This window comes from Opisthorchis viverrini (genome assembly GCF_000715545.1).
Source record: "Opisthorchis viverrini unplaced genomic scaffold opera_v5_73, whole genome shotgun sequence".
Taxonomy (NCBI): domain Eukaryota; kingdom Metazoa; phylum Platyhelminthes; class Trematoda; order Opisthorchiida; family Opisthorchiidae; genus Opisthorchis; species Opisthorchis viverrini.
In genome coordinates this window covers 1,555,838-1,568,870 of record NW_008751729.1, presented here as the reverse complement: position 1 = coordinate 1,568,870, position 13,033 = coordinate 1,555,838, and the positions used below count along the sequence as shown (strand labels likewise).

The following is a 13,033-nucleotide window of genomic DNA, read 5'->3' as shown; positions in this document are numbered from 1 at the left end:
CTGTATAGGGTAGCAAATCTGTTCAGGGGGAAGATTATAGGATATCCAGGAGGCATTTTAAGCCCGCAAGTATTCAGCTTGACATGCGGTGTAAATAAATGGGTACAAAGAAGTTTGATATTCTACAAAAGAATTGTAAACAATCGCTAGCAAAAAACTGGTAGAAAATACGATTGGTTTGATAGCTGAAGAAATCGCTTTGGAAAGTAATATATAATTAGTCGCCCAACTATGAGGTTGAATTTCTCCAAACGTCCAGTTCCTCTGCTGCCAAACACCTGATGTCACCGAAATGTAGGTGTATTTTTACCACGTTAAGAATCCACACCAAAGGCATTTCATTCTTATCTCTGATACAAGAAAACCTGAAAGTAAAGCGGTCATAAGTAGCTACTCCTCAAGTGAATGCAAACAACACTTTGGATATATACTGTTCAAATTGTGCCGCTTTACGTATTTCTCTTAAAAATGGTACTCTGGCATTTAGTTTTATCTATATTTGCATTACACTGGTGGTAGCTGGTGATAATTTGAAGGAAGATATCGTTGGTGGTTTCGTAATGTCTACTGGATAATATCGCAGTCTAATATATTTTGCGACTGATTTATGTCCATGCCGTTATTGCTCTGGTGAAAACCTCACACGTTAATTTATGAGATCGTTTTCCATGTAAAAAGATGAGAAACTTGATTCGGATTTTCCAAAGCCCTACAACTTGATGGAACAACGCAGCACTAGTCGATTAAATCATTTATGTAGAGTAGAACCATTAAAAAATACTACACCAACGTTCTGAAGAACGATTCCGGAAAAACGGCGGTGTACAGCTTCTTGAATCATTGCTTAAAAGCCTTTCATTAGCAATGATTGCTGCAACTAAGAACACCAATGTTCGCATTGTACTAGCGGCACACAAACCCATACACTTCTGAACGTGGAAATGTTAGCGTGAGTTGCGTCAGTAGTAAACGCGTCCAAGAAATAAATCACTGCTCAGAATTTATTGAAAAGTTTTGGTATTTCTAATTTGATGGATACAATTCACTCCATAATTTACAACCGAGTTGTAGCGACAGTTTGCAGGTAAAATCATTCCGATATTATATCTGAAGTTAGTTGAACTATGTCTCAAATTTTTTTAATTTTTGCTTGGATGGGCGTTATTTTGTACTCATAAAATCCTTCCGTAAGTAGCGTTTACCATTCTTGACTTATGCAAGCTGTCTTTTGAACATGCGTGTGTAAAATGTATGCGATATGTATAGTCTCTCATTTGCTACATAATATATATTACACATTGTGTTATACCCACCTAATATACTGATACGCATTATGAGTGTAATACACTGTAGTATTATGTCATAATATGTGGCAACAAAAGGGATCACAGGCAGACCGACTTTGTTGTTTTAGGAACCCTACGTTTCCGAACAAACTCGGTAAAATGCTTTAAAACTTGGCCCACCAAATATCGCCCCAGATGATACACAAATAGATGCTTCTTTTGCCATTTTGCAGAAGCCTGAAAAGCAACCCATCATATTATCTGCATTTTTGACACTGTACGATCTGCTAGCCGTAAGCTGAGAGTCGGTATCCTGTTTTTTTGTTTGGCAGAATGACATTATACTTTCGTTAAGAAAAATATCGAGCTCTGCAATTCGTACAACATGATCATTTATTTTTGCACTCGACAGTCAATGTAAACATGCAAAGCAGTGCTGGAATTAGTAGCCAGGGGATCTTTTTCTTACTTCTTCAAAACGCGGTCCACCTACTCGTCTGTCAGGCAGGACAAAATTCATCTTGTTAATAAGAACGGAAACACAAAGCCCTAACTTTGTGGGAAAGTGAGTTAAAATAACAAAACGATTTATGTGGAGAGTTCGGGGAACATATTTGTTTTTTGGGAAATCGCACTATTCTATGTCCCAGTTTTCTAGTTGCGAAGAAGACTCTATCCACATATGAATTGACTAGGTTTACAAAAGGGAGTGTAGGTTTGACCTTATGATGAACGTATATATTGCTTTACACATATTTATAACGACATGTTGCGTAATACCTGGGATGGCGAAAAACCAGGCCATTAGTTTTACGGCTAGCTTATCGCAGAATTTCCTTTGAACCAGCTTAAAAAAATCTGTAGACTTTAGCAATGCAGAAATTGATAACTTGGTAAATTGGACAACCCTCACCGTTTGGTACTGAGCAGCTAGGCGATAGTAAATCTGCTTCACTTTTGTTGAGATTATGAATGGAATTATCTGAAAGATAACACACCGTTTTTGCGGAACAAAGAGAATGCGTAACCATGCAATTTTTGTTCGGAAAAGTTAAAAATTTTGGGTGATAGAGCAATTGCACTGATTCCATCAATAAAGTTAACCACACAAAATCAATGGGCAAGTTTTCTACATATATCTGAGAATGAAATAGAGGTAGGAATTTTCCGTTACATCAGAAGAACAAATCATCGGTTGCAATCAAATCGAAACCCAGGAAAGCATAGTGAATGAAAAAGCTTATAAGAAAGGGACCCAAATAGGATGATCTATGAAAAATATTTCATGCAAACTTGTTCAGTAAAGATTACTTGGGTGACTAGCAGTGTGCCAACGCTTACGGTTCTCTGATACTCTTAAATGATTCGTGGATTTTAATCAAGATTTCCCCCTGTAAGAGGAGTTATTCTGTTCAGAAAAGCCTAAGGAATTTGCGCAGATAATTTGCTTCTAATGAAAATCTATAGTAAATCTACGTTTCACCAATTCTCAGAGAATTTTAAACCCATGACATCCAGAATAGCAGTTGAAGACCAAACTATATACCAGAAACGGCCGTTCCTCTGTTTTTCTAGAAGTAAGACAGCATACAGCATCAAATTTCGTCACCGACGAAATCAGCATCACGTGTTCACGAGCGACTGTCTTCTCGAAGGTCGGTATCTCAGTAGGGAGCTCTCTGAATAATTTCTTTTCCCCTAACGAAGTAAAGCTTTTTATATTGTCACTGCCGAACGGTTTACGCCCTAAAAACGAACCGGCAATGTCACAGGCCTGATTTCTCCTGGCACATCTGTATGGTTCTGAGTGTTCCATGTAAGAGTAAGGGAGTTCGTCGGACTTTTCGGCATAAATCACCTTCACTTACAAGATGAAACTCAAAAAAGTTTTCTAGATTCTTTATTTTGGGTCACAATGGCCTGATTCTACCGCTGACAAAACGGCTATGTAGAAAAATCAAGGCTTGCAATGAGTTTTGAAAAAGAAAGAACACCGAGAGAAAAGTGATCCTCAATCCACCCTAGTTTAAAATACGATGCCAAACACAGTGCGTTCTTTCTATAACTAGAACACATTTCGGAAAGTTATGCGGCAACCCTGATAAGGTTTGAACATAAGTTCTTCTGGATAGGCACGATGAGAACAGTTTTAAGATTGCATTTATTCAAACACAATCAGTGTGTTTTGCATGAGTCGCGTTGGGTATATATTAGCGGAAAACTGTGTGGTTAACAGCCCCAAAGTACTCTATAAACCATCATTAGTTGTACGTCTCTGTAAATTTTCCATTTGAGCATGTGCTGTGGAAAAGTGGATGATAATGTTTAACGAGATCAATAAAGCCAGAAACCTGACGCCACACTTGAAAATACTTGAAGTCAAATCGATTCCGCTGCTTGAATCCGTTCTTTTACCCTCGTTTTGTTCAGGACTTTGACTGGACCATGAAGAGATAAAATTTGCTGTTGGAAAATTTTGACTGTTTTGCTTCACAAAACTTTCAGCTAACCTAACTTCAAGCGTTCCATCCACCCAACGTTCAGTTCTGTGGAAAACACCTAAGTTTCATCAAGCGTAAAAGTACGCATGTGTAGCGTGTATGTGTGCGCGTACGTATGTATAGTGTGACAAGTAATCAGAATTTTTGAGTGATTGGAAGCACGGAATTCTTCCAGAACTGAGAACGTTTCGCTATTCTCCCTACACACTGCTTATAAAAGCAAAAATAGCTTTTTAAAAAGACATTTTCCCATTAAACAGCAAGCTGGAATATTTGTTGGATTAAATGACCCAGAGACAACATATCCCAGTACATGCATCAAAAACAGTGCTAAAATTAAGTTTCTATTTTGGTATCTCATATAGTAACACCAACTGACTGAATAGCGTCCCAAAAACAGCATTTTTCTATATAAAACATTTAAAACATAACTTCTGAAAATTAAGAAATTGAATTCATGGGTTAGTGTCATTATGCAACACTACCAATCAAACAACAAACCGAGTTTGTTGTTACACCAAATTAACGTTCACATCAGCAAGATAATAAACTGCTCTAAAGCTGAGTTTGAGAGGATAATGCAATCAAAATGGGAAACAAGTATAGAAGCCATCTTCTTAGTTGATATTCACTTGCTTCCGTTTTAATAAAACTTCTACTCCAATAAAACTTCTACTCCAATGCTTGTAAAATGTAATGTAAAATGTAATGTAATAGGCAAACGTCATTTAGTCTACGAACTAAGTTGGAGAGCGTCGCGTTGAAGTGCACTTTCGTGAGAGCACTTTCTCTTGCACGAAGACAAATTTCTGAAGCCTCCGTTTTGCTAACATGGTAGGAAAATGTGAAATCACACAGCATAAAACGTCGATTTTCTCTGGCTAACTGATAATACACCGTCTACCGAAAGGTACGAATTCACAGATAACAGTCAACTTTTTGAAACTCCACTTAGTCTGTTAATTCAGATAATTCAGTTTTAATTGAAGGCACACGTTTGTGCTATAAATTGGAGGTATTCTCTCCTCAAGTGGTCAACAACTCAGGAGTAAGACAGCATGCGAGAAAAGTTCATCCCATGAATGACAGACTATCATATGCCAGACTGGAAAGTGGAACGGGCTTTCGTACTCCCACGTTCACTTGTTCTAACTGAAGCACGTTCTCGCATAGAGATCTGGACTGACCTTTTGAAGCATGCCGTCTACAAAATGATACGTCCTAAGATAGACAAAAAAGTATTTAAAGGAGGATTAAATAAACACTGTTAGCAGTTCATCTGAAGCCTCTTCAAATAACCTGCGCCTTAAACCTAGTAGAACCAACCCGTACTGTAAGTGTCGGTCCCTAATTCTCGAGGTCCATTATTGCCACCTTATACTAAAAAAAATGAACAGCTTTTATTCCAACAGCTCACAACTTATGCGCAACATACCAAGCCTACTCAGGTAAATTCAACTCACCTATTTTTCTTTGGTGCCATTGAATCGCCATGGTAGTACTCCGTTTCCAAACTTTGTTGTCGGTTAGTCGTCGACAATCTTGGTATCATGATGTTATGCCCCGAAGCATATGTTGTGTGGGACAATGCAGGGGATTAACACTCAACAGCATAAATGGACATGCCTGCTATGCTTAGAAGATTCCCGTTATAATCACATTGGTCACGCCTCTGACAGTGTGAGAAAAAACTGGGATTGACCCAAATACATCATCGTTATTTTTCGTCAAAATCGATACAACCGGGAAACACAATCCGAAGAGCCGGACAAACACAAGAAATTACTAAAACAGCCAATAGGAGCCCATCATTTTGCGTTGGCCAATAGGCTGTTGGCACCGTGCACTTGCGAGTGGTCACGAGACATTTCCAGTACATCAGCTGAAAACATTTTCCTATCATCAATTGACACATGTAGAAGGTAGAGGCCTTGAGATTTTTCAGTATGGCTGGAGTCCTTGGGCTCGACGTATCTCTTGAGCCATTTTTAGACCAAAAGCTTATATATGGGGTAGAATCAACAGAAAATGTGAAACGTTCTCCCAATTAAACGTTACAAAAAATTCATGGAATTGACGTCAAATTTTATATTACTACATGTTTACATATGTTTGAGGACATGAAAGCCATAGACTACTTTTGACAGTGAAAAACTCAGACTCTAAGAATGTGACATTTGTGGACATTCATGTTGAACAGGACCAAGTTAGACATAGTTAATTAGACAGAATAAACTCTATTGCGTATGCGCTCAGCAGCTCATCTACGTAGTTCAGGGGACATCAGTTGGGTACGACATCTAAGGGAAGAGTTGTGTGAGGTCAACGAGAAGTAGAAATAAGCCACTGTCTTCCAACAGAAACCAAACCAATTTGTACACAGAACAACTGAACAGGACGCCCTTCTGCATAAAAACGCCGCTTTGTTTATCTTGAAGGACACTAACCAATGTGTATTCTGTCACCTATTACCGTAAATGTCCATTTTTAAATGCCCATACTGGCGCAGTCAGACGTGATCTCATCTTTTGGGTAGAAGCATGTCCCACTCGTCTGTAAATTTCCAGGTCGCTAATAAACCACGCCAGACAGAGGGGCGCAAAACTAGAAGTTCCGATATTAAAATAATGTATTGGCCAGGAACTGACAAATTCCACGAAAGTATCCAGAATAAATGTATTTAATCGACATCGCAAATAAAGCAGATCTAGGCAAAAGACTTCGCATTTTAGCTACACGCCCACAACTTATATGGAACGAGCCGCCCATCCCGGACGATTGGATCACAGGTGATAGGTTCTTTCAATTTAGCTTACTGTCTTCTGTTAGGAGATTTCAAGCGAACAGAAGAAAGGCAAACTCTTCCGAGTTAGTTCCATTCATTTGGTCAGATTTTGCTTACATCACTTGCAAGACACCTAGCACGACTCTAATTTTCAATCATTACTTTGTATTTTCATACTTATTACTATTCTCCGTCCAAATTTTCAGCAATAGAACATCAAGGTATGGTGTAGTTTAAACTCTACAGGCGAGGTTGCTTTCATTTTGCTCCAAGCGTAAGAAGTAATAAACACAATTAAAGTCCACTGCATCTCAAGAAACCCTAATCACTCCTATTGTTTTATATCACTCTGTGGATGTCCACAGACACCAGTTTTACGGAAGTGTTGATTGTTGTGTAAATAAACATGAACATAATCGTGGATGGAGTCAACGTTTGCAGTCAATATACCGCCACTCACTGACTTTTTATCCGATTTTAGTGAAGCGCTTGGACAACATATCCATTGATAGGCTTCGGCAGATACCAGAAAAAGATACCTGACCGCTTTGACTATTTCATACCCAAAGCCTTAGCAAGCAAAGCGTGTGTAGAGTACACGCCAAATAAATTACATAAAGCTAGCATGAACTCGGTTCAGAATGATCACGAAAAAATTGAAAATAAGAAAAAACGTACCTTTGAACATACTGACCCCGGGGTGTTTGAAAAAACAATCTTATGAACTTGAACTTACACATCCGCCTTTTAATTCTGTATACGCTATTTTATTTGTTGCTAGGTCTGACCATGAATTGAGGAGCCGGAATTTTCACTAAGTATCAGCCGTTTCAGGGCTTGTCCCCGAAAAAAGCTCATTGGCTTATATGTACTTTCGCGCCAACGTTCTAATAGAAAAACTATGTATCACAGTATATGCACAACACGGTTTGTACATAATCAGCCGGCTAGCGAAAATGCTACTTTACTTCGAATCCGATATAGCCAAAGTCTGCTACATAGTAGTATATATGGCCGGCGGTTGAGATGCCCCACAATAAAAATTTGGCTTGAGTACGTGTTTGTTCATATTCTTTGAAGTATCATTTTGCGCAAGCGCAAACGGCCCTTGCGCCGGTTCTCGGCAAAATGTAACAACCTATGCAATGGCTATTTTCGGACGGCAGAACCGGCGCATGCTCAAATCTTAGCATTTATAAGCGACTAACCAGGTAAGGATGATTATTTTGCGCACGCAACTAAATCGAAAATTCACTTTGGCCAATTTTGGCCCAACTCCTAAGTTCGTCACAATTTACTTCGCAGTTTGTGTTTATATATATATATATATAATGTATATCGAAATAAGTGTACGTCTGATCGGAAGTCGTAAGACAGGTGCCTGAGTCAGTACTCTCATTACCATAACTAGTTTACTGGTGTCGTATTTGAGAACTGGACATAGAACTGAATTATCAAATAGAGTCAATAGAAACAATATTTGGACTCATTGGAATGCAAAAGAGCGTTTTTTGCCCAGTAAGTCCGAAGGTCACACTAATTAAAACTTTGATGATGAATAAGATTTAGAGGTCAGTAATGCTCCGAGATTCAAAGTATCACTGAACCAGTAAAAGACAAATCCTTCCTAATGACTTTAGTCCTACTGTGAAAAGTTTCGTCCCATTCCATAATCTGGTCATTAACGCTGCGTTGTTGATTTTTGCAGAGTCTTGCCATAATACACTGCAGCAAATACGACTTCATTACTATTTGCCAACCAAATTCTCTTTGCCTGTCCCCAATCACCTCGAGGGAAATCAAATAAATAAACAAAATAAGTCAAAATCAACAGCTCACAAGATTTTTGAGTAAAAATGCCATTTGTTTTTTGTCTTGGCAAATGTGATTTTTATCTGATCTGTTGAATGCACATTGCAAATCTTGGGAGAATGAAGTGATCACACTTTTCAACTGCGATAAACGTGATAAAATAATACACTGATATAGGTTTTCCTCTTGTTTCCATTGATGTCCTATTCATTGACAAATAAGATGAAGAATGGGCATAAAACAGAGGGATACCTTGTAGGGCCAGTGGGCAATCATACAAGCATCAGATATCGCAAGCTGCATTTTAAAATACTCCGGTCGTATGCCTTCAAATAAAGTGTTGCTTGAAATACTGGATTATATAGGTCCTGGTAATTAAACGATTAAATATGATGTAAGTTAATCTTAAGGCCACAATTGTCAATGCAGCGTCAAACAAATGACCACACCCTTAATTCCAGTTTAATGAAGATGATCATCTATTTGTGCGCTCTGCGGGTCTCTGAAGTTAACATTTAAGTCAGAATAAATTACATAGTAACCAAGTTCGTTTGCTTTCCACAACAATTAAGTTGCGTGATCAATAGTCAACTACACGTTTTAGGAAAAACATGGTTTGCGATTGGCAACATTTTTCGGAAGTCAAAAGTGGTGAAAAACATTTATAACATTTCCCTGTTTAATGGCTCCAACTATTTCCCAGCCTACGTAAAAAGCAGGCAAAATTTCTAGGCGAAATCTTAATTAAAATTTTCCGAACCTCCCCACAATACTACTAATCTATTTGTAGCTCTGAGGAAGAATGATTTCACAAGCTTAGTAAAACCGAAAATTCCCACCAAAGGATTTTCCGCTTGCAGGATGAGTGGCGCTGTGTCCTTTCTGAGGATTTCTATTAGGTCTGAAGCAGTTGCGCAGAGCCTCTAGGCGTCCCATCACAGGCAGAATTCTCAGGTAAACACTAAACTTGCGACTTACACCAGCCAAACAAAAGACTTTGGTTAAATTATGCCACATCGGACCGGTGTATATGATTGAAGCAGGTCTTCCGCATTCAACATGGAATGTGATTCGTGTTTTGTCGTATTTATTTTTGTCTGAATTCGAAGAATTCTGCTATTAAACAAGGCTGCTAAACTTCACTGATGTGGAATGGTATATCAGAATGGCTGCCAAAATGACTTATAAATCAAAACCACCCTTAAATTTATGCTCAGTATACTTTCTGGTAGGTCACAGTGAAGATAAATAGGATGGGAAAATTCCAGCTAATAAAGCAATTGACAGGTTTTGTTGTAAATGTGGATGCCCGTATTAGTGAACCTAAAAGTAAAATAACGGATATCGCTTCTGTGGACAGGAATTTGTAGACTATGGACTATACCGCACGGCAGAAATAGTCTGAGTTCATACAAACCAGGTTTGCAATGTATCATTTTACTGAGTAAATATAAATATAATAAAAGCGATGCTTCCAACCATGTATATTTTTACCCGTCTCTAGTTCACTGTTTAAAGAAAGATCTGTATATGCTTGCAGCCGCAGCAGTTCTAGTCAAACGCTAACGCGAAAAATGTCCAAATTTGCACTAAGCTTTCTCTTGTTTATTGACGGACTGAATCGCGCCCTGCATTCGCCTGGAAGCAGTGCATAGCAAGTTATTTGACAATGCTTTAGCGATCGGTAGCTAAAATGCTTCGTCTTACGTATTTTTTATGCGAATTTTTTATGCTAGGTTTGTGCCGCGCTCCGATAGAGTGCCAGTTTATCGATGAAAGTGTTGGTTGCTTTTGTATCTGTGGGAGGCTGCCAGTCAAAATGTACTTTTTGATAAATAATAGTTTTGAAATTTACTTTGACATCATATTGACGTCGCATCACAAGCTAGAAACCTGCGGAAAAATACCGGCCTCGAGTGATTGCAGATCTATAAATTATCAAGCACTTCTTTATTGCACACTAAACATAATAACTTTCCACTTCCACAAAGGAAACTACTCACAAGGTTGCTGAAAACTCATCGACAGCCCACGATCGGTTTTGCCCTTCTTGGGGCTCAGCAGGTACACGCTGTCCCAGAGTTTCCGTCAACCTTACGTTCTACTTAAACTCAAATTGGACTATTTTTGTGAAATACACTTATTTGCAAATAAATTCGGTTTCCAGGAGAGTCCAATTTGGGTTCAAGAATAACATAATTTTGACGGAAACTCGGGGACTGCGTCTACCTGATGAGACTCAAGAAGGGCGAAACCGGTCGTGGGGTGTCGAAAGGTTTTCAGCAACCTTGTGAATAGCCTCCTCTATAAAAATATACTGCGAATATCGTGCCAACTAAAACATGAGACGAACTGTGTGCGGCATATTCAGTTGTAGAATATCATACACGAGAGACTCCCTTGCGTCTCTCGTAAAAAACAAAGTGATTTGCAAATGAGTGTATATCTCGAAAACTTTCCACCTTTTTAGCTTAATGTGTTGCATTCCACTAGTATGAAGGATTTACGGAAGAATTTTTTTTTGGCTGCATGAATGGTGACAGCAACTTCGTGCCATCGTTAGAGACAAAATTTTACACATTCGGAAGTCGGATGCAGCTTACCAGTCCTCCAGCTCTCTTTCAATAAGTCTGGTCAACCTAGGTCTGCAAAATGGAAGTTTTCTAATTGCCATACATTTCGGACACATTCCAGTACATGATTCTCTCTGTAGCCAACTTTTGTGATTAGTGAACCATAGTGACCTAGCTAACACTAATGTCACAGTCCACTAAGCACTCATAATCAGTTCAAGGATGATACTACGCATTATTCGATGTCATGTTACCTTTTGGTTCCTTGTTTAAAAATTTCAGTGTTTCACTTGTTGTCAGTATTTGTGCACTGCAATCGTTATTGAACCACTTCTGAGAAGTCCCACTATCCCTGTTTAAGCTTGAGCGACTTCAGCAATCCGACCATCAAAACCATTCAGCGAAATGGGCTTTTTGCCTAAAAGTACAAGCCTAAAAATTGCGACGGTCATTTGTGGAATTTGTGTTACCATCCTTCGAATACTAGACAGTAGGGATGCTGGTAAACTGACCTTTGATTTTCGTAAGCGAAATGCAATCAAAATCAGTCTGATATGACTCCCTTCATAATTCCTTGTCGCCATGGTACAACCACTAACCCATCACTGCGCACTAATACGCTCCTCAGCAACGCGACTCGATTGGTGATGAAACGCTTGCAATCAAATTGCCTAGCCCAGCAAACAACCCAACAATTTTCTACGCTACCTGAACCACCAATATTTCCCTTCATAGAAATCCTGACATCGACAACTATTGTCGTCATCGGGGATTGTTCACGACTGATTCGTTGTTCCCCATCAATTATTCGCAGGAAGTTCCTGACCGCTAGCAACACTTTTACTGTTCCGTAATCAGTCACTCCGGTTCCATCGAGTGCTGCAATTTCTAGTCGGTAGCACTTAATGCCTATTGTGAATACAGTGTTCCTTCAGTCTTGTCTGGATTTCAGTTCGCAAATCCCTATTCCATTGGTTGGAGTCAAGCTAGTAGAAATCAAGGAGGGTAAGTAATGCTCATCGGAGTTACCAGAGCTAACTTTGTTAACTTATGATATCTAAAATCAAGAGCCGACGTTGAAGGTATGGGAAGGATTACTGAACCGAGGGCATGGATTAGGGCATGAAATAGGGCATGGATGTCCGACCATTTGTTTTTGCGAACAGTGCACACGTGCTGGGCAGTATCTAAATAAACCGGGATCCATGTGTCCTAGCTCGCAGATTCACTGCAGCTGTGAAACATATCCACTCAAGCAAGGTGGCCTCTTTTGTTTAAGCAGATCCCTTGTATTTTGAATTGTTTCTGCGTTTTAATGATATGCATTTCTTAGTCATTGATTTCTATGACCTTGATTATTCCCCACATGGAAATAAAGCCCTACCGCGATACCACTGGCAAATTTCTTCACTTTTCTATTGATTTTCTGTCACTTTGCGATAACCGGATGTTCTTATTCAGCGAAACTCCAAGCAAGGAGCAATAATATCAAATTGATATCTTTTGGGGTTCACACAATCTTTAACTAAAAGCTTTTGTTGAGAAAATTGGAAAATTTCAAAACCAATGGAGTTAAACTTTCTACTTTCCAGACCATTCTCTTGGTCTCCAGAAGAAGCTAACAATAGGACTGGCTTTTGCACAAAGGCATAATATCACCTAAAAAACATGTCATTTGTATAGCCATAATAATAAACTTTAGAATGTACATGTAATGTACATGCATGTACATACATGTTCAACCAAAAAACAAAAAAACAAAAAGCTAAAAAACTGAAAAAATTCCCGAGACAAAATTGAACGAGACAGTTCTGATTCAGGATAAATTGTGGCATGACAGCCTAGCATGTTTCAAGGTTCGGTTTGCTTTCATCACCAAACGACATAAAAGCCTCATAGGGAGCCATCGTGATTCATGGTCAAATTCATGGTCAAATTCACGCTCAAATTCAGCCTTACTGTAAAAAAAGTGGAGTGGAAATGGATAGACGACGAAAAGCAGGGAAAGTAAATATATACACCATGTTGCGCTACTGCACGTCAATCATGAAACAGCAGTATGTATTTGGCCTAAGT

At 38.9% G+C, this 13,033-nt stretch overlaps 1 protein-coding gene across 1 annotated transcript in view; it reads right to left on the bottom strand.

Moving 5' to 3' along the window:
* The window catches only part of T265_04439 (hypothetical protein), a gene marked incomplete at both ends in the record, with an annotated part of 108,528 nt that extends 103,015 nt beyond the window's left edge, over positions 1–5,513 (bottom strand). Inside the window, one exon of the mRNA XM_009169184.1 lies at positions 5,251–5,513. Within this exon, the coding sequence (XP_009167448.1) occupies positions 5,251–5,339 (89 nt within the window). The remainder of the gene's footprint in view (positions 1–5,250) is intronic.
* Between the last annotated feature and the right edge of the window lie 7,520 nt (positions 5,514–13,033).